We start from the raw sequence: 21,713 nt of genomic DNA, 5'->3' as shown, positions 1-21,713 counted from the left end.
GCATTGGTCATCTGCAGGATCCACTGTGCAAACAGCTTCCTTTGTGTAAAGCTGCTGTTTAGGGCCAGTGCAGGGTTTCTGTCCCTTGCTACTGTTTCATATATTTGCTGAATCTCCTTAACTGTCTGTCTAGAAATAAAATGCCACTAGCTGAGACCAGAAGGAAGAATTACATTTTGTCACCATTTGTGATTTTCTGTTTCTTGTGGAAAAGCATGCTCCCTCTGTTCCTATGTACTATGTAATGCTTTTATTCTTGGATACAATTATTTTATGTTCCAGGATTCTTTGTGAAAGCCTGTTTGAGCACTTCGGAGACAGGATTTAAAGTAAATGTTTAATTATAAAAGATATGCCTTTATGTATTTCTGGTTTTGCTGAATTTTATTTATTGTTTTATCATTCAAGGATTCAAAACTGCTGTCAATGGCATATTCAGCGGTTGGGAAGCTCTCCAGGTAACTGAAGTGCCGTTTAAGCAATGGCTTAAACGTCAGAGTAATCTGTTAATTTATCAGTAGCAAGGTTTATGCCACCTACCAGTTTTGCAATTAAGTGTACAGTGCAGAGAAAAGCGTTCTTCTTGTGACGTCTCCTGGGGTGTAAGAAGAATTTTTTTTAGCCGATAGCTTCTCTAGCAGTGATTAATGGAAGCTTATGAATTATGTACAGAATTTAAAAAATGGTTCCACTTCGTGGATTGCTAGAAACATAAATTTAAGGAACGTACAGTAAAGACCAGAGGGCACAAAGCTAAGCAAGTGGTATGCTGGTGGTCTAAGTGATTGTCCATACAATGTCTCACTTTCCAGACTCTGTTAAGTGGGGGAGTGCTGATCTATGGTGGAATTGGATAAGACAGATCAGACTTTCTGTGCTGACTTTGTTTGGTTTGACAGCTAAAATGAGGGGTGAGGACAAGACCAATGAAATGTGGACCATTTTAATTTAAAAACCCCAAAACTTAATGAATTAAAATATCTTGTTTCAGCCGAATGCCTCAGCTCTTTACCAAGGATATAGCACTGGTACAGCAGTTTTTTGAAGCTTTATGCAAGGTTGGTGCTGATGGGGCTTTGGGAAACAGTTAATATTTTGTGCTGGTTTTGTTTAATTCTTGTCACAGCACACTGCAAAATAAAAACTCTTGGTTTTGTACTGCAGGAAGATGCTGATACCAGGCTTGCCATTCAGGAGGCGTTGTCTATGATGGTTGGAGCATACAGTAACTTGGAAGGAGCCCAGCGTACCCTGATGGAAGCTCTTGTAGCTTCTTATTTAATAAAGGTATTTTCAGTGGAGTCAAAATTAAGGGCCTTAAAAAAAGAGCTATTCATTGTTTTCCTGTTTCTTGACACTTCCTGTTGTATACTTCTAGTACAGGTCTCCCTTTTCTTACTTAATATATTGGCCTGCCAGTGAGAAGGGGGTGGGTGTGTGCTCAGATGAAATGTTATTAATATGGTACAGTGGCTGCAAGAAGGGTGACATTGCAGTTTTCAATTTGTGTTCTGTTTTGCAAAGAAACAAAGCTGTTACAATTGTGCTGTATGTTTCTTATAGTCTCCTCCTTATAAAACTTCTTGTTTTATACACAAACACAAGAAGAACAAGTAGATGCTTCAAGGACAGTATCTTGTGAAATGCCTTGTGAAAGCAAGAGAAATCCCCACCACTAAGCGGGGATTTCAGTATGCTGTGTGATTTCTAACATTATAAGGCACCTAGGAACCTCCACGGGAACTCAGCCTTGAGACACTAATCCAGCGGAGACCACGCTTCACTGACTCTTACTTTACTGAGTATCTTATGGTCAGAATTCCCCAGAGGTCTGGGTTTTCAGAAAGAGTGGGTTTTGTATACTCTGTGTTTGCATGGGTACTCGGGGTGACTGCGGAGGGATATGTATTTCTAGTGGTTGCATTAGGGACTGTGTAAGAGACTATTTTCATGCTGGTGACTCTTTTGCCTGGGTGCTTGAGTGATCTAGGTCTCTGTGCGATACCATTTTGAGACTATCTGAACCCAGCAGAGAGAATGACACTCTAAGCTAATGTTTCTTTTCCACTTCTGGTTGTGCTGCTCCTAAGTGCAGCTCTGTTTTATCTGGACAGATGATGCATGTTGTTCTTAATTTCAAAACTGCTTGGGTAGGGCAGTTCAGGTATCTAAGAATTAGTGATAGTCCTGATTTATGACTCCCAAAAATGTGCATTTACTTAATTAAACTCTTCATTCTCCACTTGTGTATATATGAGAAGCTAGCTTTTCTTTTTCCTGTCTCCTGCATATGAAGAGTTAGGAAGAACAGTGTCTGAAAATGTCTGAACTCTTTGAGTCATGTTGGTACCAGAGGACAAAACAGATGACTGATGATTTACAAGTGGTGAGTGCAGGTCTCTAGTGTGTTCATTTAAAACTCAACCATATGTTTGTGTCTGTTCTCTTTAAGCCTGAAGTTCAAGTACGTCAAGTGGCTGTGAAATTTGCTAGCACAGTATTCCCTCCAGATCATATCCCTTCCAGATACTTACTCTTGTTAGCTGCAGGAGACCCGTAAGTTGTTTTCAAGTTATTTTCATATATATGTATATACACACACACGGACACATATATATATATTTGCATCCAATATATACTTGCATGAAATATGAATGCATGTATGTGTGTATGTATGTACCTAAAAACTCACTGAAAATCAAATATGGCAATTTGGAAATTAACTTTTACATAGGAGCATTCTCAACAGTTCTGTGGAGAACTGTTACTGTGCCTTACGGTAGTCTTTGGCTTGGATTCTTTTTCTTGTTTTGGATGAACTGCTGTCACTAAAGCACTTCCTCTTAACGATCTATTGCAATTGCAGAGGAAAAGTGCATTAACTGAAATCACCTTTACAGTGGCTAGAAATTATTTTTTCCTGGCAAATTCTATCAGTCTATTTTTAGCTTGTATTTGCAAAGAGTCAGGAGCATGTGCTTGTGAGAGTTGCCGCTCTCTGCTGAGGAAGAGTTGGCTCACTAAATTACAGTAATATTTTAATTTGAAGTTTTCTGGTATTGCAATTTAAGTGGTGGGATTTTTTTCCCACCACTTAACTAAGGAAAGCTAAAAAGATCAATTGCAACAAACCGCTCTGTCATTGCAGTGTCAGCACTGTTTCAGGAGTTGATCTGCTAAGCAATAGTGATAAACCTGATAGGTGTCAGCTGAAGCTTGAATTAGAAAGTGGAGGAGGAGCAGACAGGAAAACAATAATGTGGGAACCAGGAGCTGGTGGTGAACACTAGCAGGATATAGGAGGAGGAGAAGTGGGCTGATTGGGTGTTTTGCAGAGGCCACTCATCACTATCCTTTTTCTTCCCCCTCTCTAAAATAAAAAAAAAATTATTAAAAGTTCTAATGCAAGCTTTTTTCTCCTTCCTTTCAAAAAAAAAACCTAATTCTCATTTAAAAATTGTTCTCTCTTCACCCGCTTCCCAAGATATCCTATTGCTCATTAAAGGCCATTTGTGCTGTGAAAATAACGTCTGTTTCTCATCTTTTCTTCCGAAAGGCGGGAGGAGGTACATGGAGAAGCCCAGCGGGTGCTGAGAACATTTCCTGGTAAAAATGAAAAGGAGAGTTCTGGGAAGCAGATGCCTTCCTTCCCTGAAATGGTCAATTACATTCAAGACAAGGTACAGTGCTTTTGTCCCAGTAAATGACAATACATGCCTGGTGCTCAGACATGTATTAAGCGTGGTCTTCCCTTCCCTGTAACTGCCTCCCTCACCTCCCCTGAGGAATAAAGTTAGTTAAATCACAGTGAAGACCACATATAGTATTGCATTGCCAAGATTAGCACTTATCATTAGCTTCTGTTGGCAATGATTTCAAGAGATCCAAGCTTTAATAACAAGGAGGCATTGATGATGTTTGTGCAGAAGATACGTAGAGCAAGGAATACAGTTTTCAATGTGATAATACAGCATATTTCACAAACAGAGTTCACTCAAAAGCACGTTCTTGAAGGGACTGGAAGATCACTCTCTGGTTGGGCTAGTGAAAAATAATATTGTGCATAAAACAGAAAGAATATTCCAGGAAATTAAAAGAGATACTGGAACAAGGGAAGAAGTCTGGTTTGTTGACTTAAAGGATGAATTATTTATCTTCATTGCAATCTGTGGAAATAATGGCCATGTAAACAACCTTTCACAAGTCTAGTGGGATGATACACCAAAAACCATACCACTGAGTTTACCCTCACTGTTGGCACTGAGAGATCATCTGGACAGCTGTTAAACTCTAGTCTATGTTAAACACTTCTGTGTATAGTAGCTGTACTAGGCTTATAAGCTATGGAGAAGATGCGGACAGTCACTGACAATACTCTTTTTCCTCAGAAGTAGTTTTTGCAAGAGATCTGTCGCAGCAGAACTCTTATGCCTGAGAAATGTTGTGTACTCTGCCGGTGGTGTACTCTGCTAGTGTATGAAGGATTTGAAGCTTTATGAAAAAACTTGCTTTTGTCCAAAGTACTGGTTATTCACACAGGTATAAAAAATTAAGAAATCAAGATTCAGTTTTAGGTAACAATGTAAAATGCCTGCCCCCTTGTAGTTAATTTTTAAATTTTGCTTGACTTCTGTAATGCCACTAGGTAACTATAATGTCACTAAATAACTATGGATTGGCCTAGTTTAATCACTTCTGAGAAAAACAAGATTCCCCCACTCCTCGGGGAATATAAAATTTTCTGTGCATTCTTCAGATCTTTCTTACATGTCCTGAAGGCATATTAAAAATCCTGAAGATACCTTTCATTGGTTAGTTATCTCGAAGTGTGAATTTTTACATATCATGAATAATATGTGAGTTTTGGAGATGTTTGAGAAGTTTGTATGCTTGGCATAGCAGGCTGAGATGCAAAACGGCTCTCCTGAATGAGTTAGCATGATCCTTCCAGATCCTGCCAGAAAGTATATGCGAAAGGGTAGGACCTGATCTGCTGCATGTCGATGGGAACCCACTCTTCGTGGGAGTCATTTTCTGGTTTGCTAATTCAGGTTGTCACTAATGGTTCTGGATGTCATTGAAGTTACAGTGCAGCAAAAGATCTGAGCATGTTAAGAGATGTGAGGGTCTGTTGGCTTCTGTGCAACCACCTTATGCCCTTATTCAGATGCAATCCAGCCCTACCATTGACGGGCATATTGCCTAGAGGATACGGACATGCTTTTCTGCAGGGTTTGCAGTGGGCGTTACTGGAAACCTTCTGTTCAGATGTTTTTCTGCTGGAATATTCCTGCTTGTCAAAGCTAACATTTCCATGGAAAGGAGTTGCTCACTTGCTGCAGCAGCCTTCTACCTAGCAGGTAGCAGGGTCTGAGAGACTCCCTGGGCTTGGCTGGTGCAACACAGGATGCCCACCTCCCAGTACTGGGTAAGCCTGGCTGCTCTGCAGGCTTTCCAGGCAGAGGTGCCATCTCCTGGCTTCCTGGCTGCCTGTCAGATGGGGTGCCTCAGGGTTCAGAAGTTTATGAGGTGTTTTCTTTTTAAATTCTTATTTACTCCTGAGGGGAAGAAGGAATGTTGTCCTCCTCCAGCCTCCCTTGCCATTCCCTCTCATGAATTCAGATTTTCCACTTCCTTAGTTGATGGACCTAAACTATACTATTACCAAGTGCACTGTGCCCTTGTTATAGAACTGTTGTACATTTTCGGTTGCTAAGTGGAGGATAAACATGGTTGCATCAGCAAAATTTAGTTGACCTTTCCAACATCTCTGCTGGTCATGGGTCTGACTGTTTCAGTCTTAATATACTCTGTTGTTTAGGCCTCTCACCGAATGAAAACTCCAGCTAAATACATGACTGGAACTGCAGCGTTGCCTTTCAATCCTGCCACATTTGGAGAGGTAATTGCCTGGATTTACTTCTTTGGATATGTGTACCATTATTTATTTAGAGGACAATGTAAGAAGCTAACAGTTACCATAAGTCACCCTACATTCTAAAATTCATCTTTTAAACAGATATTGGAATTAACTCTCCATCCTTTGTCAGTCCTTAAATGGCAGTCTGAACAGGATTTTCAGAGGGTGTGGGAGTAGTGTTCCCAAGAGGGCTGCTCGCTGCTTTCTGCAGCATACCTAACGTAATAGCTTCTCAGAGGGAGAAACTGGCAATCCTGTGCCAAAGTGCCATTATGCTTCTTGAGGCTGTTCTTTTCATAGCAGATTCCTTGGCTTCAGTGGTCTGTAGAGAGAAATTCAGATGTGATGCAAGGTGTCTATTAGCAATGCGTTGGGTTACATTTGTATGCATGCCAAACTAGTATAGGGTACAGGCTGAACTGCTTGCAAGGAAGTTGCATCAGCTTATGAGAAACTGAAAGTCTCTATATGATTTGATCTTTTGAGAGTGATGCAGGCACTGTACAGTTGTCTGCTTACACAGGCATATTGCAGAAACTGGTCCAAAAGTTTGATAGATTTTATATTTGCTCCTGTCTCTGTGCTGACTCTTCTGTCTAGATTTGATTAAAGAATAAAGTATATTGGCTTGGTTACACTAAATACAGCATATTCTCTGCTCTTCTATTTTGTCTCCTCTATGGCTTTCCAAGAGCTCATGCACTCAGTATCCTGTATTTTCTCTTCTCTATTTAGATAGTTCTGTATCTGCGGATGTGTCTTGCTCACAGTGCAGGTGTGGTGCCAACCTCACAGAGCTTGGCAGAAATGCAAGATCATGCTCCAGCCATTGGACGTTACATACGAAACCTCATATCTGGCAACCACATATCTTTCTCTTCCTCCTCCTCTTCAAAAAGTGCAGAAACCAACCCTGTGCACATATATATTGGCCTTCTTCAGCAGCTGTTGGCTGGAGTTGGAGGTAAGAAGCTGTCTGCTTATCATCTTGAAGAAAAAGAGTCATCCCTTCCTAGAAATTATTTGCCACACCCAGCGCTTTGAACTTGGCTGCAGCAATCACAGAGTTGCAATGTGGACCCTTCCGCTGAAACTTGTTCTCTTCTATGCTGCTGTGTAGGTGGGAGGAGCAGGACAGTAAAATTGTAGCATTGGTTGACATAATGCTTTAAAATTGTGAGGCTGTTGTCTATAACAGCTTTTTCACCACTGAATGCTGCGTCTTCCTCACTCTGATAATGGCATATCTGCAAGAAGTGTAGTCTTAAAGCACTTGGATGCCTTTAGAACAAATTGGTTCCAGAATGTTTGCTTCTATTAGTTTCCCTAATATTTGTTACAAATACTATTCTCTATTATTCGGTATTGTTTGCTATCCTTAGTGAATGGCAAATGAATGCTTTGAAATGCCTGGTACCTCTTAACCTCTTTTTATCACTGATTGTTAGATTGTTTTAAATACTGCAATTGTTTAATAACCTGATTCTTCAATTACTGTTTAGGTTTGCCAGTCATGTATTGTCTTCTAGAAGTTGTTTCAGTGTATCCAGAAAAACTAGCCACCAGATTTGTAGACAAAATGGATTGGATAAAGGTATGTGGAAAACACTTTTTAGTTCATTTTTTTGGGGGGAGGGGGAGGGGGTGGCATTAGCAAACTTTGGCATTTTCCCATGGTGGAATGGAGTATTATTTCCAAGTACACACTTAATTTGGAATCTGGTATTTCTACTTACAGTCAACACCTCATGAGGTGTTATACTAGCAGGATGGGGAAAATTATTTTTTGGTTCTTTGGTGTTACTGATTTTGTTCATTGACCTACATATTTTGGGTATCTCTGTCATTTGCCCTGTTAGTATAGTCAGTCAGTTTTTCCCCGTGAACAGAAGATCCACTGAACAGCAGAAGAAAACTGAAAACAAAATTCTGCAAATGTTTTAAGGCATTGTTTAACAATGGGAATGTTCAGTGGGAAGATGTAAGTGGCTTCTCAGACAATGAGATGAATTAGATCCCCAATTGTTTGAGGGTCCTTTCTGTGGAGGTTTTGTGTTAGTTTTTTTTTTAATAGTCTCAAACAAAAAAACAAATAAACTAGAGCCTGCTTGGGAATAAGCCAAAGAGAATTATGCTTTCCCTAGATTCTTTTCTCATGCAACATTCAGGTTTTTCATTATTTCCTTCAAGCACCCAGGATTTGCTAAGCTTTTACAGGTTGCCTTCACTGTCATTGGGGAATTCTGGCAGAAAAAAACACTTGGTCAAGTTAAAGAAAAATTAGAATGTGTTCTAATAATTTTTCCTGCTGGTATCTGTGCTGCAGTGCACAGATTTACCACACCTCATTTAAATGCAGGTATGAACCTCAAATGAGAGGACTTAAAAACATTCTCCTTTTCAGTATTGTTCATCATATGCAGAAAAACATTCTTTTTCTTTCGCCTGGTGTTCATCTGCAAAATTAAGCTTCTAGGGGTGGTAATTGAAACTACCTAGTTCCAGAAATACTGATGTAAATCATCTGTTGTGTGACTTCACTTTGCCAAGTGGGAGGAACAGGTCCAGTGGTTTGTTAGAAGTCAGCTACGTGATTTGATGCAAGTTTTGAATTGAAATTAGAGTTATGTTTCATGAGCCTGACAGATCTCGTTTCTTGTTTGTTTGCTTGGCTCATTTTTGCCTTCTTTGTGGTGGCCCAACCTATTCAGAGCTTTGGGTATGAATTTTTCACATGAGTGTGTTGCATTGTACAACAAATTAATGACAGAGGTAAGATTGTATCTTAACAAATGACCTGAGGCTTCCCAAATTCAACTTATTAACAATTTAGATAACTCAAGATCTCTAATACAAAGTCAATAAATTTGCACTGGGAGCTGTGATGTGTTCACCTGGACACGTGGGTGGGGGTTTTTTTGTCACCATTGAATTTAACTGGTTTAACCACTTGAGGATTTTTTCCCCTTTAATTAATAAAAAGGAAGTGGAAGCCTCCAGTAGCTCAGGACACATAGCGGTGGTGGGGGTTTTTTTAGCTCAGTATGGATGCAAAATGTGGAAGCTCTTCTCTGAAGACAAAATTTGGCCAAGCATTCAGTCAGCATGTTTAACACAGAACCAGTGGGTAGCTCTCTTGTGGCTAGTGGCAATCTTCCTCCTAAACCCTGAGGGTGTAGCGAATGCCTTGCTGACCTGCGTGCTTTATTTCTTCCTAAATGATAATGCTGTTGATTTAAAGAGTGGTTTCTGAGTTAAGTACTGTTTAAGTAGCTGCATGACAGTTGTGCTTGTATATTGAAGCTCTCTGTGAACAGACTGTGTAAGAAGCCTCTTCTACATTTTATGTTTCTTTTTAAAAACTCCTGCAGAGCCTGATGAACACAAACAAAGAAGAAATGCGTGAGCTTGCAGCCCTGTTCTATTCTGTAGTGCTGTCTACCATGTCTGGAGACGAGCTTAGGGCCTCCTTGGAGCAGCTGATCAAGATGACAAAAGACAACCATGTAACTAACTACCTTCCTTTATCTGCTGCTTCTTGTTTTTTCTCATGTCATGTAACTGATAGGAAGTCTGAAGCTCACAGTGTGTCTAGGATGTATGTCGTGGTTCAGCCCCAGTCGGCAACTAAACACCACACAGCCGCTTGCTCGCTCCCCCACCCCTGTGGGATGGGGGAGAGAACAGAAGAGCAAAAGCAAAAAAAAACTTGTGGGTTGAGATAAGAACAGTTTAATAATTAAAATGATAATGATAATGATGTTTATTATAGTAATAACAATAATGATAATATAATAAAAGGGAAAAGGAAAGAAAACAGAAACACAAACGATACAACCACTCACCACCCGCCGACCGATGCTGCCGGTCCCCAAGCCGCGATTGCTGCCTCCCTCCCCCGGCCAGCTCCTCCCAGTTAACATACTGGGCATGGCATTACATGATAGGGCATATCCCTTTGGTCAGTCTGGATCAGCTCTCTCAGCTGTGCCCCCTCCCCTCCCGCTTCTTGTGCACCTGGTAGAGCGTGGGAGGGTGGAAGAGTCCCTGACTCTAGTATAAGCCCTACCTAGTAACAACTAAAACATCGGTGTGTTATCAACGTTGTTTTCATACTAAGTCCAAAACACAGCACTGTGCCAGCTGCAGTGAAGAAAATTAACTCTATCCCTGCTAAAACCATGACAATGTATTAGCCTTAATCTGAGTGTAAAATTAACTAGCTGACTTCCAGCTGGATGGTGAGAAGGGATTTTTGTTGTAGGTGAGTGCAATTTAAATAAATCTTTAAATATCTTTAAATAAAAAGATAATAAAAATAAATAAATAAATAAAATCTTTTTATTTAAAGATAAATAAAAAGATCTTTAAATAAATTAATCCCTGAAGCTGTTGTTCACATCAGTAGGAGGGCTTCCTGGAGACATTTTCCAAGCAAAGCCAATACTGTCATGTATTTAACCAGTTTTAGCCAGCTCATCCCATTGGGTGGTAATGGATCACACTACCTACCTCGAACAGCTTACCGATTCCGTATTTGTGAGTGACTATAGGTACCTGCAGAACTAAGAAAATGTTTAACTTGTTGAATATTTAACTTCCCCTCCCCTCCTGAGCCATAGCTCCCGCTGGCTCCCCATTGCCTCAGGGCCTTGTCCCAGCCTTTGCTGGTAAGAGTTGGCTTCTTCCCTCCCACTCCAGATGGACTGCTCAGCAGCCCTCCACCATCTGGATTGCTACATGGTGGGTTTGCCTGCTTTCCCTCCTCCTGCAGCTCCTTCCCCCTCCCATTATCCTTATCTCTGCATTTTGCCGCTATGACCATGGAGAAGGAGTCCTGGAAACAAATTGGGCATGTTTCTGTGCTGGTGTGTCTTGAATCCTGAAAGGGAGAGAAAGCAGTAGCAATTTCAGCTTCTGTCTCCCCAAGACATTTTTATGTCAGTCTCTGAATGACTTAATGGGCCACCATTTTACATTGCAGGTAACAGGCTCCACTGCTGATAAGAAATGCTGATTGTTTTATGCTGTAATTAACAAACACAATTTATTTTGAATCTGTGAAAGCCGTGTGAGCCAAAGCCACGTCATTGCTCAGTTTTACCTTGGGCGCAGCTTCTGTGGTCACAAAGCCAGCGCAGATGGGTCCCAGCCCCCACTGCTGCTTTCTGCTCCTGTCACCTGTGAAGCCAAGGTTGACCTTTCGCAGAACCTGGCTGAAAATAGAGGGATGAGAACCATGAAACACAAAAAGCAGGATGTTCCTATGCATTTTTGAGTTTGAGTCAGTTAGAGTTCTGGTTTGATGTGAATGTACAAAACCAGTTGAATCAGTACAGCTAGGTGTGGTGGTGATCTCTAGTGGCTCAGTAAAGACTTCAGTATAAATGGATAGCTGAAGTGGAGAGGGGGAAGGACCCATCTTTGGCTGGCTTTGCTGCTGTGATGCCACAACAAGGACCATTCCCTGGTGGCTGCGCTAGGTTGAGGATCCCATCCTGGTAGCACAGTCGCACTGATGCAATTTTTTGCAGGGTTGTGATAAAAAAAGTTACAGGAACTAATCTGAGTTTAAGCCCCTGCCCCCTTCCTTTTTTTTTTTTTTTTTTTTTCTTAAATTAAGGTAGTGTTTTAAGTCTCACAGCCTTATATCTTCACAAAATCCTTTTGTTAGAATTCACCTGTGGGAATGAGCACTGTCATTAGATAGTCTCAGTGCCAAGTCAGCATTGGACAGATTAATGTTCGATAACATTTAATTTTAGTAATTAGTGTTCACAGTCTGTGGCCTACTGAACTGTGTAGAGGCATTGCCTTCAGTGTTGATAGGCCTGGTGTATTCTCATTCTTACCAATGCAAATCTGGAGTAATTCCCCTTTTCTGCTTTTCACCAAATAGTACATTTTGTCCCTTTAGTCTGAATATGCCCAATTTTTAAGCAGAGACGGCATAGTATTATCTTAGTTCACCTTCATAAGTCTGTACTTAAAAATCAGATGAGTTGGATTTTTTAATTTTTTTCTTGTGCCTAGCTACTAAGGGATAGACTTTAGGAATGTGAGTAGTTGTGATGAGTTCTTAATCTGTCCTCCTAAGCCTCTTCTAAGTTTTGATAATTTATCTTAAAGGACTCCATCCATCAGAGGACACTAGCAATATCAAACTCTCTGTTGTTGCATTATGTGTTAGAACTCTGCATTCTTCAGGGTGCCTCCTCATCTGGCTTGTGCATATGTGTTTCTAAATCAGTGCTTTGTGCAAACTGTTACTTACTTTGACAATGAGATTTTCTGCACTGTTGGTGTTGTCTGTAGAGCCCGGAGGTCCAACATGGATCCTTGTTGGCTTTGGGATTTACAGTAGGAAGGTACTTGGCCAAAAGGAAAATCAGAACAATGGAGCTACGTGACATAGAACAGCCAAACACTGCAGTCATGCCTGAACAAGAACAGCTCATAAAGTCAACGACAGAGACAATAGGTAACTTCCTGCCTAACACTTTGCTGTATGTATCAGTTGTTTTTTCAGCCATCCCAGGCTGAGGACTTTCTAAGATATTCAGCCCACAGATAACTGTAATCTTGAGTTCACTTTCTGTGATAGAATTTACAGCCTTTAAAAATGTAATCTGATTAGATGTATGGCCATAACCCTTTTCAACAAGAATTAGGTGCACTCTTAGCTCCTAGACCAGCATACTACAATCAGGAGTGGTGCCACTGCCAATAATCCTCTCAGTGTCTCCTTTCACCTCAGTTTTGTTCTAGCATAATGCTTCCAACCAGCTGTAGAAGAGAAATGCTTTGCTTCTTGCATGGGTAATATCTAAGTGCCTGCCTGCCCACTGCTAAATAATAATACAAAATCCAAGTCATCCTGTTTTGCTTTTTCCTGTAGGTTCTTTTCTGGAGAGCACCTCTCCCTTCCTTGTGGTGGCTGCTTGTACTGCTCTTGGGGAGATTGGCAGGAATGGCCCCCTGCCAATCCCGAGTGAAGGAACAGGATTTACAAAACTACAACTTGTTGAAAGCTTATTGGCCCGAATCCCTTCCAGCAAGGAAACAAATAAGGCAAGATTTTGTGGTAGCATTACAATTCTTGTTTGCTTCTGGAATGCCCCATCCCCAGGTTTACGTATTACCTGCCAAACTCAGCCTCCGTTTTTAAAGGAATTAGGCGTATTGTTGGCTTTAGTGAGTCAGAATTAGGCTCGCGTTTTTCAAATGTTGTCTAGCAGTTGATCCCTTGTGCTTTCTTAGGAAAAGAAAGCTCTTTTCTTCTAAGAGCTTAAGGGATGAAAACTATGAATAGCCAATAATTGTAATTAAAGAAAAATGGGTGTATTTTCTTTTACCTTGAAATAATCCTCAAAGGTAACAGGGCATTTGTTTTCTTTGGAAGAGAGGTACACTGAATGATCTTGTAAGTCACTTGCATGTCTAACTTCTAGTACCTTAAGTGAAACTTCAGCAAGGGTGAGAAAGAGTGGGTTTAAAGTTTATCTTCTGGACTTACAGGAAGGTTATGTGATGGTGTTGGTTTTTTGTTTGTATTTAAGATGAAGGAACGAGCAATACAAACATTGGGCTACTTCCCAGTGGGAGATGAAGATTTTCCTCACCAGAAGCTACTGTTGCAGGGTTTAATGGATTCTGTGGAGGTGAGACACTATCAATATATTATTCTTTATACTGCAGAAAGTGTTTCTATTTGAATGCTTTTTATATCTCTAGAGCCAAGTTTACAAGGGGAGCTGAGTTTTTGTCATAATGCCTCTGGGTTTTTTGAAATTGGCTTGAAATAGAGAGCAGAGGTAGATTTGGGGCTTGTAAAATGTTGTATGCCACAGTTCAAAAACTTGCCAGCTGAGGTCTCTGCCCCAGTCTGTGAGATGAATATGTGTTTCCCTTCAGGAGGACTATCTGTACATTTAATATCTTAAGAGCTTATAGTAATGAAGCCATAGGTCTGTACTTTGGCCGTCAAAAGTACTGTTAAAGATATATATGTTATATATACTATATAATTAATAATTTTTATATATTTATATTTTAATATAATTTATAAATACACCTTCTTTTCCATCTGAACTACATAAGCTGATATAATTTACTTGAATTAGAAGCTTTATTTATAGGAATATATGTATCTGTTGTCAGTCTAAATGCATCAGTGTAGTGCACTGCATTCTTCCACAGTACATCAAAGCTGCTATACGTATTGCAGAATGCCAGACAGCAAAACTAAATAGTCAAAGAGCTTTCTTAGAGTTCTTCATTTACAGCTTGTTTTACCTTTCTTCCTTGTTCATACTGACGTAGGATTCAGCATTGTAGAAGCAGCTATTGAATGTCAGACAGGCACCCTTTGCCAAGTTGTCCAATCTGATGTGATCAAACAAGCAAGAATAGTAAGAACATTGTGTACGCGAACATAAAATGATGTTTCTAAGTGCTGCGTTTATCTTCTGTAACTGCTTAGGGTCATTACAACTTCCTTTATAAAATATGTACTTGAAAAAAAAACTAAATTCTCTTAGATTGTGGAAAGCTAAGGGCTTCTCCAAACGCCTAAGCATTTTGTGCTTCCAGAGAGTAGGAAAGCAATCTAGAAGGTTCTCAACAGGTATGGAAATCAGTTCTTACAGCTCAAGATTCATCGTAAGTAATAACAAAAAAGTGGCAGAGTTCTGCGCATTCTGTTCCTGAGGTCTTAGAGAATAGTGGAAAGAGGACAGAGAAGCAAATCAAAGTACCATCTGAATTCTTTGAATGTGAAAATCAATTTTGTATGTCTCTTAGAAATTATCAGCTTCTGGATAGAATTAGAGGAGAATCCTTTAATACTGCATACTATAACAAAGCCACAGTGATTTTCATTAATGACTGCCAGTCTGGTTCTAACTTTGTTTTATTTTCATCCTGTCTCTTCAGTTCTTTCTGTTCAGTAAGCTGAACTTTTGCAGAAACTACCAAATGCTTTGTAGGAGGCACACTTTAAAAATAAGTGTGGAAATTTTAGCACTTATTCATTTTGGAGAATTTGACATGGTCTCAGTTTCCATCAATTTCAGTGGGTCTGAGGTTTCACATAGTCTCAGAAGCTCATCATAAAAGTGATCTTATTGCAAATTGGTGCTGAGAATTGGGGTTGGGGGAGAGACTGGTTTTGTGGAGTAAGTGCCAAAAGTTTTGGTGTGTGTTTGATTAGTACTGTCAGTGAGGCTCTGCTGTTTTTTCAGGCCAAACAAATAGAACTGCAGTTCACCGTTGGTGAAGCTATTACCAGTGCTGCTGTAGGAACCAGCTCAGTGGCCGCACGTGATGCATGGACAGTCACAGAGGAGGAGTATATCCCTCCTTCAGGTGGGCTTTCTTAATACAGGGGATGGGTTGAGGAACATAAAATCTCACAGTTCTGGATGAACACTGGCCTCCATAACTTTACTTTCGTGGTATTTGAGTTACTACAGTAGAAGTAAGAGACGTTTTGTGTTTGTTAATGACCTGCTCAGTGTTCTGCAATGCTGGGTTATATAAAGGTTGTTTCACCTCTTCAAGTCCCTCTGCTCAGAGGGTAGAAGACTTTATTTCATGTGTTGTTTAAACAGCTGCTTGATGAAATCTGATTTATTGCCACTTGTCACTGCATTTGTTTGACTTTCTTCATTTTGTTTTGCCATGTTGCATTAGTTTCAGGTTTAACATACACAAACCTTTTAAAATAGCATTTGGAAGCTTGCACTGGAAAACAGGGTTGGAAAATTAAATGGCAAATCTTCTTCCAACAACTTGGACTGATTAAGTGACACTTCACATGCAGTAAATGCAGAAATTTTATTTAAGAACTAAGATTCTGTACCCATTGAACAAAAGCACGACAAAATAATAGCTTCAAAACAGGCAGCTGTAAATATAAGCCTCAGACCTGCAAACAGGTGTTTTAATGTTGTGAGAGTGGTCTTAGATCTCAAGTGTACGCAAAGCTGAGCATGTGCAAAACGGGGTAGAATTTGAACTCTGCTGTTGCTCCAGAAATTTTGAGTCCAAACAAAAAAGTAGTAGTGCTCTGAATCTTATGCAGTATGAGTGATTCCTCTTGTTGGCCCCAGGCTCTCAAATGCTTTCACGAAGGGTTAGGAGGACTCTCTTCAGTGTTTCTATCAGCAGCAATACTTCCCCAGTGACTCCAGTGAAGGGTTTTCCTGAATAAGCAGAGATCAAGGTCTCCCCTTAGTACTCTTAGGCTGATGAGGTTTTTCATTGCCACTGCACATTATATTGAAATTAAAAATTAGTGTGGCTGATTCTCAAAGCTCCCCCCTTCCCCTGCACCTTTCTTTCTTTCATCTAGATTTGAAAGTGAATGACGTGGTTCCCTGGGTCCTAGACCTTATTTTGAATAAGCACATTATCAGCCCCAACCCACACATTAGGCAGGCAGCTTGCATCTGGCTTCTATCAATGGTGAAAAAGCTGAGCACACACAAAGCAATTAAGGTAAGAAATATGCCCTTTCCTAACACTGGCTCATTGTCCATATTTTTGCTTCTCACTTCCTTTCTATCCCTTCCTTCTCCTTCACTTCCATTTCCTCTTTTCCCCCAGTGCCCCTGCAGTCCTTACTGAGGCCTTTTTAAGACATGGCTTATCTTTCAGTACTAGGGGAGCATACTAAATGGCAGGTGACCGACGCTCTTTGACACCTTTGTAAACATCTGACTTGCACTCAAGTCACAGTGAGCTTAGTGTAAATAGCTGTTGTAAGATGATGTAGCAGAACATCTGCCCTTGGGAAGGGGAGGTTGGTGTCTGTACATTTTTAGGATTCATTTCTGGAAAATACTAAAAGGAGGTCTAGGAGGGGAAAGAGCGGGGAGAATTAGATGGAATTCCTGGACTGATTTGTTTCACACAGTTTATCACAACTAGGAGCAGTTATGAAGTGTTCATGTACTGTGTGTTTTTGGTGCACTTCGTTGAAAACCTTATATTTACAGTGCTTCTCTTTAATGAGAAAATGTGAAAGGTGTGTACAAGGACTTAATAAAGCATTCCCAAACAAAATGTCCTCTCTCTGTATAGAGGTACTACAGACTGTGATGTGTCCTCATAACCGTTTTGTGCTCTCTGGGTAATGATAAAGAGATTTGGGACAATAGGTGCTTTGCAAATATAAGCTGTTAGTTGTAAAACCTTGCCCCATATTTCACTCATCTAAACAGTAGATCTTACGGGAGGTGGCAAAATCCACTAGTTTGGGGATGAAGAAAAGGCATCCTCGCACAGAGTATGGCTCCACCTGGCTGCAAGCCACATTTATGATGCATGTATTAGACGAGGAAAATAAAATATGTGGCTTACTTATGGCATCATAGCTGTAAAGAGGTGCCGGACAAATAACTGGTATCTTCTGTGAATGTCAGTGAAGCTGCTGCTTACCTGTCTGGAAAGGAGGGCAGTTCTTGTTGCAGGTGTAGCTCAAATAGGCAACTCCACTGATACAGTAGCTTCTGTTATCATCTGTTACGAACTTGCCTTGACACCAGAGAAAAGATCCAAAACCTGAGATAAAAATAATGTTATTTTTTCTCATCTTACAGTCTCGTCTCAAGGATATTCAAAGTGCATTTGTTTCAATTCTGTCAGATAGTGATGGTAAGTATTATCACAGCTTAAGAGTTTTGTCTTTTGGTGGGCCTTTAACAGAATGGAGGGCATCTTTGAACAGGCAGAAAGTCACCTACACGCTCTCTGTCAGTCAGCATTAAAAGGTGACTGTAGAAACATCCCATTTCTGACATAATAGGAATGATTTATTTCCTAGGAATCTCATGCAGAGATAAGAACAACAGCTTTTTTTCTGCACTTTGCTAACCAAGCACAAATCTTATTCTGCATTTGCCCCTTCAGACTATAATAACAAACCGTTCAGCGGTGCTACTTCTGTTCTGCTTTGGGCAGCAGGATGTGTATCAGAGTCCTGCATGGACAGGAGCTCTAAGCCCTCTTTAAGCTAGCAGATTTTGGCTTATAGGTCTACCCATGCCAGCTAGTGGAAAGGGTGGCATCCAGCAGACTATCCAGAGCTCACTGAAGTTGAAGAGAGTGTTACTGTTAGCTTTGCTGGACTTCAGGGGCCAGCAGTGTGTCAGGATACTTACAGCTATTGGAACTCTCTCTGCTACTGCAAAACCTGCAGTGACAATATTAACATGAATACATCACATAATTTGATGGGGGGGCGTGCCTTTAGAACAAATCACTACTTCAGAATACAAAGCTCCTGTCTTGCCAGACTAGGTCTGCTCTAAAATGGAGAGCCACGAGCTGCAGCACAGAGCTCCATTGGCTAGATCGTGATTTTGCTTGAATCTTGTTTTTTAAATTAAGCATTACTTAGTTACATGCTTATCTCTAATTTTACTTTGTAAAATCTCTTGCAGAGCTTAGTCAAGATGTTGCTTCAAAAGGTCTTGGACTGATCTATGAACTAGGAAGTGAACAGGATCAGCAAGAGCTAGTCACCACACTTGTTGACACCCTTATGACTGGGAAAAGGTACAGTGAGAGAGTACTCTGTGCTATGTGTCTGATGGGAACAAATATATGCCTTTCTTGTGTGTGGAAAGAGATGTTTTGTGGCCAAGGGCAAGCCTATATCCATATGTTGCCTGTGGGTCAAACTGGGACATTTCTTAATTCAGCTTACAGTTTGTTGTGACTGAAGTTGTTCTGCTTTTGTTCCATTCAATAAAGCTTCAAAATAGTTATTCAGTCCTGATTCAAGCAGTTCAAATCAGCTGGGGTTTGGTTAGATTTCCTACTTGCTGCATTGTGTAACTGCAAGGACAATGACCTCCTGCAGCAACTCTGAACAATGAGAACGTTGCAGAAATGGGGACGTGATTGTGCCTGACATATATATTTTGCTGAGAAAGTGTTGTTAACAGCCACTTGCCGGCTTTAGTGCAAAAAATGCTGGTCTTAGAAGACGCCTGGCTAATAATCATGTCTGTCAGTGCTGGAAATGTTCTTTAACAGTCTACTCCTGTCTAACCTGGTGTGGCCACTGTGAATGACAAAAACCTAGGCTGGGAATGTGGGGGTCCAGTGGTGGTAAACAGGAAAAGATTAGATGAAAGGAATTGTTTTTTTTCATTTTAAAGTAGAGATTTGCTGTCCATTACATGGCTTGTGTCTGGGCAGAAGTGAAAAGCCATCATTCAGTGTTCTGACTTTTTACCTTCTTACTGCACAGCAAAACCCTACTTTCTGCAGCGTCTTCTTAACGTTACACATTATCCAGGTTAATGAGATTCCTTGCAGTGTGTGTGGCTTTGCACACCTGTATGTTTTTTGTGGAATTGGAACTGAAAAAAGTGGGAAGTTACTGAGCTAATAAAGAAAAACAAATTAACTTTTCTGTAGCATACCGTCCATTCAAGGGTAGAGTTTGGTAAAACTAATACTAGACTACTTTTCTACCAGAGCCAAACATGAGATGACTGGAGAAACTGTGGTGTTTCAGGGTGGCCTGAGCAAAACCCCAGATGGGTAAGTTTACTAACAGTCTCAATGACAGACACACAATCAGTGCTGAAACAGTATTCCCTTGCTTATAAATCTGCTTCCTGAGTTTTTAGTTCCTTCTTGTTCTCTAAGTTACCATAACTATTTTCTTGTAGTACAGATAGGGTATTCATTTCTCTCTGTTTGCTTTAGGCTGTGATTTGACTACAGCTTTAGCTTTTATGGCATTTGTGTAGCTACAAATAGTGACACTGGTTTCCCTTCTGCTTTCCAAAGTCAAGGTCTTTCTACCTACAAGGAGCTTTGTTCACTGGCTAGTGATCTCAATCAACCAGACCTGGTGTACAAATTCATGAACCTGGCCAACCATCATGCCATGTGGAATTCTCGAAAGGTAATTTGCTGCTTTCATATCACTTCCATTCCCACTGTGAACTCTGGAAAGAATAACTGCATTTCTCCAGCTGTGGTTATATCATCTGTAGACAACTGCATGTGGAGGCCATTTGTTGATGCTTTGGTGTCAGGTCCAATACAACTTTACCAGTCTAAGAAACAAATTTAGGATAACTTCAAATTCTTAAAACAAAACATTTGTATCACAGGGTTCATATCATCTGACATTCCCCTTTGAATCAGCTGTAATCCTTTCCTTTTACTTTTGAGTGTGCTTAGAGGCCAGGTCTTGATGTGTTCAAAGAGTGAGGTAAAATTTTCAAAACTGGATTAATTTTTAGGTGCCAGAGAAAGTGACCTTTATTATGTAAAAAGGCAAAGCAAAAAGTATTCAGCAACAAGTTGCTAAAAAGCCACTTGACAATACACCTGTTGTCAAAAGTATCCTTTTTTAACTCAAGTTTGATGTTTTAAAGCTACTTGGACCTTTAGCAAAGCCAAGATACTATTGAATACACTCCTGAAAAAAAAAGTAGCATCATAAATTTAAAGATTTAAGTATACGTTTCAGAGCTTTAACTTGGGGACTTTTTCACTGGCTTTACATAGGCATGGAAGAACTTGATTTGCCCCTGGAAGTGGGCAGAGCACCTTTCGTGTACTTGCACGCAGAAGATCCAGCTGTCTACATCTTCTGTATTGCACCTTTTGTGCTCTTTTACGCTCGCTACCTGAGGTTTGGAGACTCTGGCAACACCACTTAGTACAAAAAACAAACCCCAACATTAACTTTCATCCAGAGTTTGACAAGCCAGCATGTCTCTCAAGACTTCCCTCTATTTGCACTGGGACTTCCAGAAGCACAGGAGCATAGATCCTGACGCTTGTGGAATTTCACCAGCCAGGATAAGTCAAGAAAATTCACTCAGCATCTGTAGGTTGAGCTTTGGCATTTGAGGAAATTGCAGAATCAATTAAGTTGAAAGGGACATCTGGAAGCCTGTGCTCCAAACCTCCGCACAAGAGCTAGGCAGAGCATGCTGCTCAGGGCCTTGCAAATGATGCCTTCCTTTTCCTTATACTTTCTGCAGTGTTTTGTTCCTCACAGCAACTGAGAGATTGTCTTTATTACTCTTCCTTTTCTAGACTAACCCAGACAGCACAACCTGCCCTGTGAAATCCCTAGTGTGGGGTTTTGAGTGGCAGCTTTTGATGCTGCAAGTCAGGAAACATGAAGTCATTAGAGGCAGTCACTGCACTGCCTGTACTGAGCAATTTGGTTTTGGGCTATCCTGCCAAATCCCATGGGACTTCATGGGCCAGCAGCAGTTCTGCTGTGTTAGAATTGACAGTGTTGGAGAAAGAAAAGAGTATGGAAGAATACTTGAGTTTGAAATAAATAAAATTTTGCATCTGTCCATAACTGGCAGGAATTTCAGGTTGTAGAGCTAAGGTAGAGTTGTTTTATTTTTAATTTTTCAGTTCCTAAGTTATTCTAGTTTTTCTAAATGCAGCAGAGTTGTAGGGAAGCAGTGCCCCACCCTCACAAGTTTTTCCAAAAAATAATCTCTTCCAGAATAACATATGCAAATCTTCATAGTTTTAATTCTCCACCACCACGTTTGCAAATGGGGTCAATCAGTATCTTGAAATGAAGGTTGGAGAGAAGGAAGTTTTGAGGTAGTATGTTGTCTGCTGAGTGTGACTGTGTGCTTGAGATCACTGTGGCACTGTAGCACAAATGAGGGGCTAATTCTGGTACCATTCTAGTCCTTCTGATTTGGTCTAAATTTAAACCGTGTCAGTCAACTTTGCCACTGACTGAGGTGTGCCCAGGAGCTATAACTTGAGTGAGCAATCGAGT

General features: G+C 40.5%; 1 protein-coding gene across 3 annotated transcripts in view; it reads left to right on the top strand.

The window, feature by feature from the left end:
* The window catches only part of ECPAS (Ecm29 proteasome adaptor and scaffold), a 66,546-nt gene that overhangs the window by 25,252 nt on the left and 19,581 nt on the right, over positions 1–21,713 (top strand). For all 3 annotated transcript variants that reach the window (XM_064438769.1, XM_064438768.1, XM_064438770.1), the window contains 18 exons: positions 409–458; positions 992–1,058; positions 1,165–1,287; positions 2,453–2,556; positions 3,557–3,680; positions 5,822–5,902; positions 6,656–6,884; positions 7,423–7,514; positions 9,292–9,426; positions 12,236–12,401; positions 12,819–12,991; positions 13,480–13,581; positions 15,163–15,286; positions 16,275–16,420; positions 17,524–17,578; positions 18,367–18,481; positions 19,412–19,477; positions 19,730–19,847. In XM_064438769.1, the coding sequence (XP_064294839.1) occupies positions 409–458; positions 992–1,058; positions 1,165–1,287; positions 2,453–2,556; positions 3,557–3,680; positions 5,822–5,902; positions 6,656–6,884; positions 7,423–7,514; positions 9,292–9,426; positions 12,236–12,401; positions 12,819–12,991; positions 13,480–13,581; positions 15,163–15,286; positions 16,275–16,420; positions 17,524–17,578; positions 18,367–18,481; positions 19,412–19,477; positions 19,730–19,847 (2,070 nt within the window). The remainder of the gene's footprint in view (positions 1–408; positions 459–991; positions 1,059–1,164; positions 1,288–2,452; positions 2,557–3,556; positions 3,681–5,821; positions 5,903–6,655; positions 6,885–7,422; positions 7,515–9,291; positions 9,427–12,235; positions 12,402–12,818; positions 12,992–13,479; positions 13,582–15,162; positions 15,287–16,274; positions 16,421–17,523; positions 17,579–18,366; positions 18,482–19,411; positions 19,478–19,729; positions 19,848–21,713) is intronic.

This window comes from Phalacrocorax carbo, chromosome Z (genome assembly GCF_963921805.1).
Source record: "Phalacrocorax carbo chromosome Z, bPhaCar2.1, whole genome shotgun sequence".
NCBI lineage: Eukaryota > Metazoa > Chordata > Aves > Suliformes > Phalacrocoracidae > Phalacrocorax > Phalacrocorax carbo.
The sequence above is the reverse complement of the archived record's forward strand: the minus strand, read 5'-3'. Positions and strand labels throughout refer to the sequence as shown.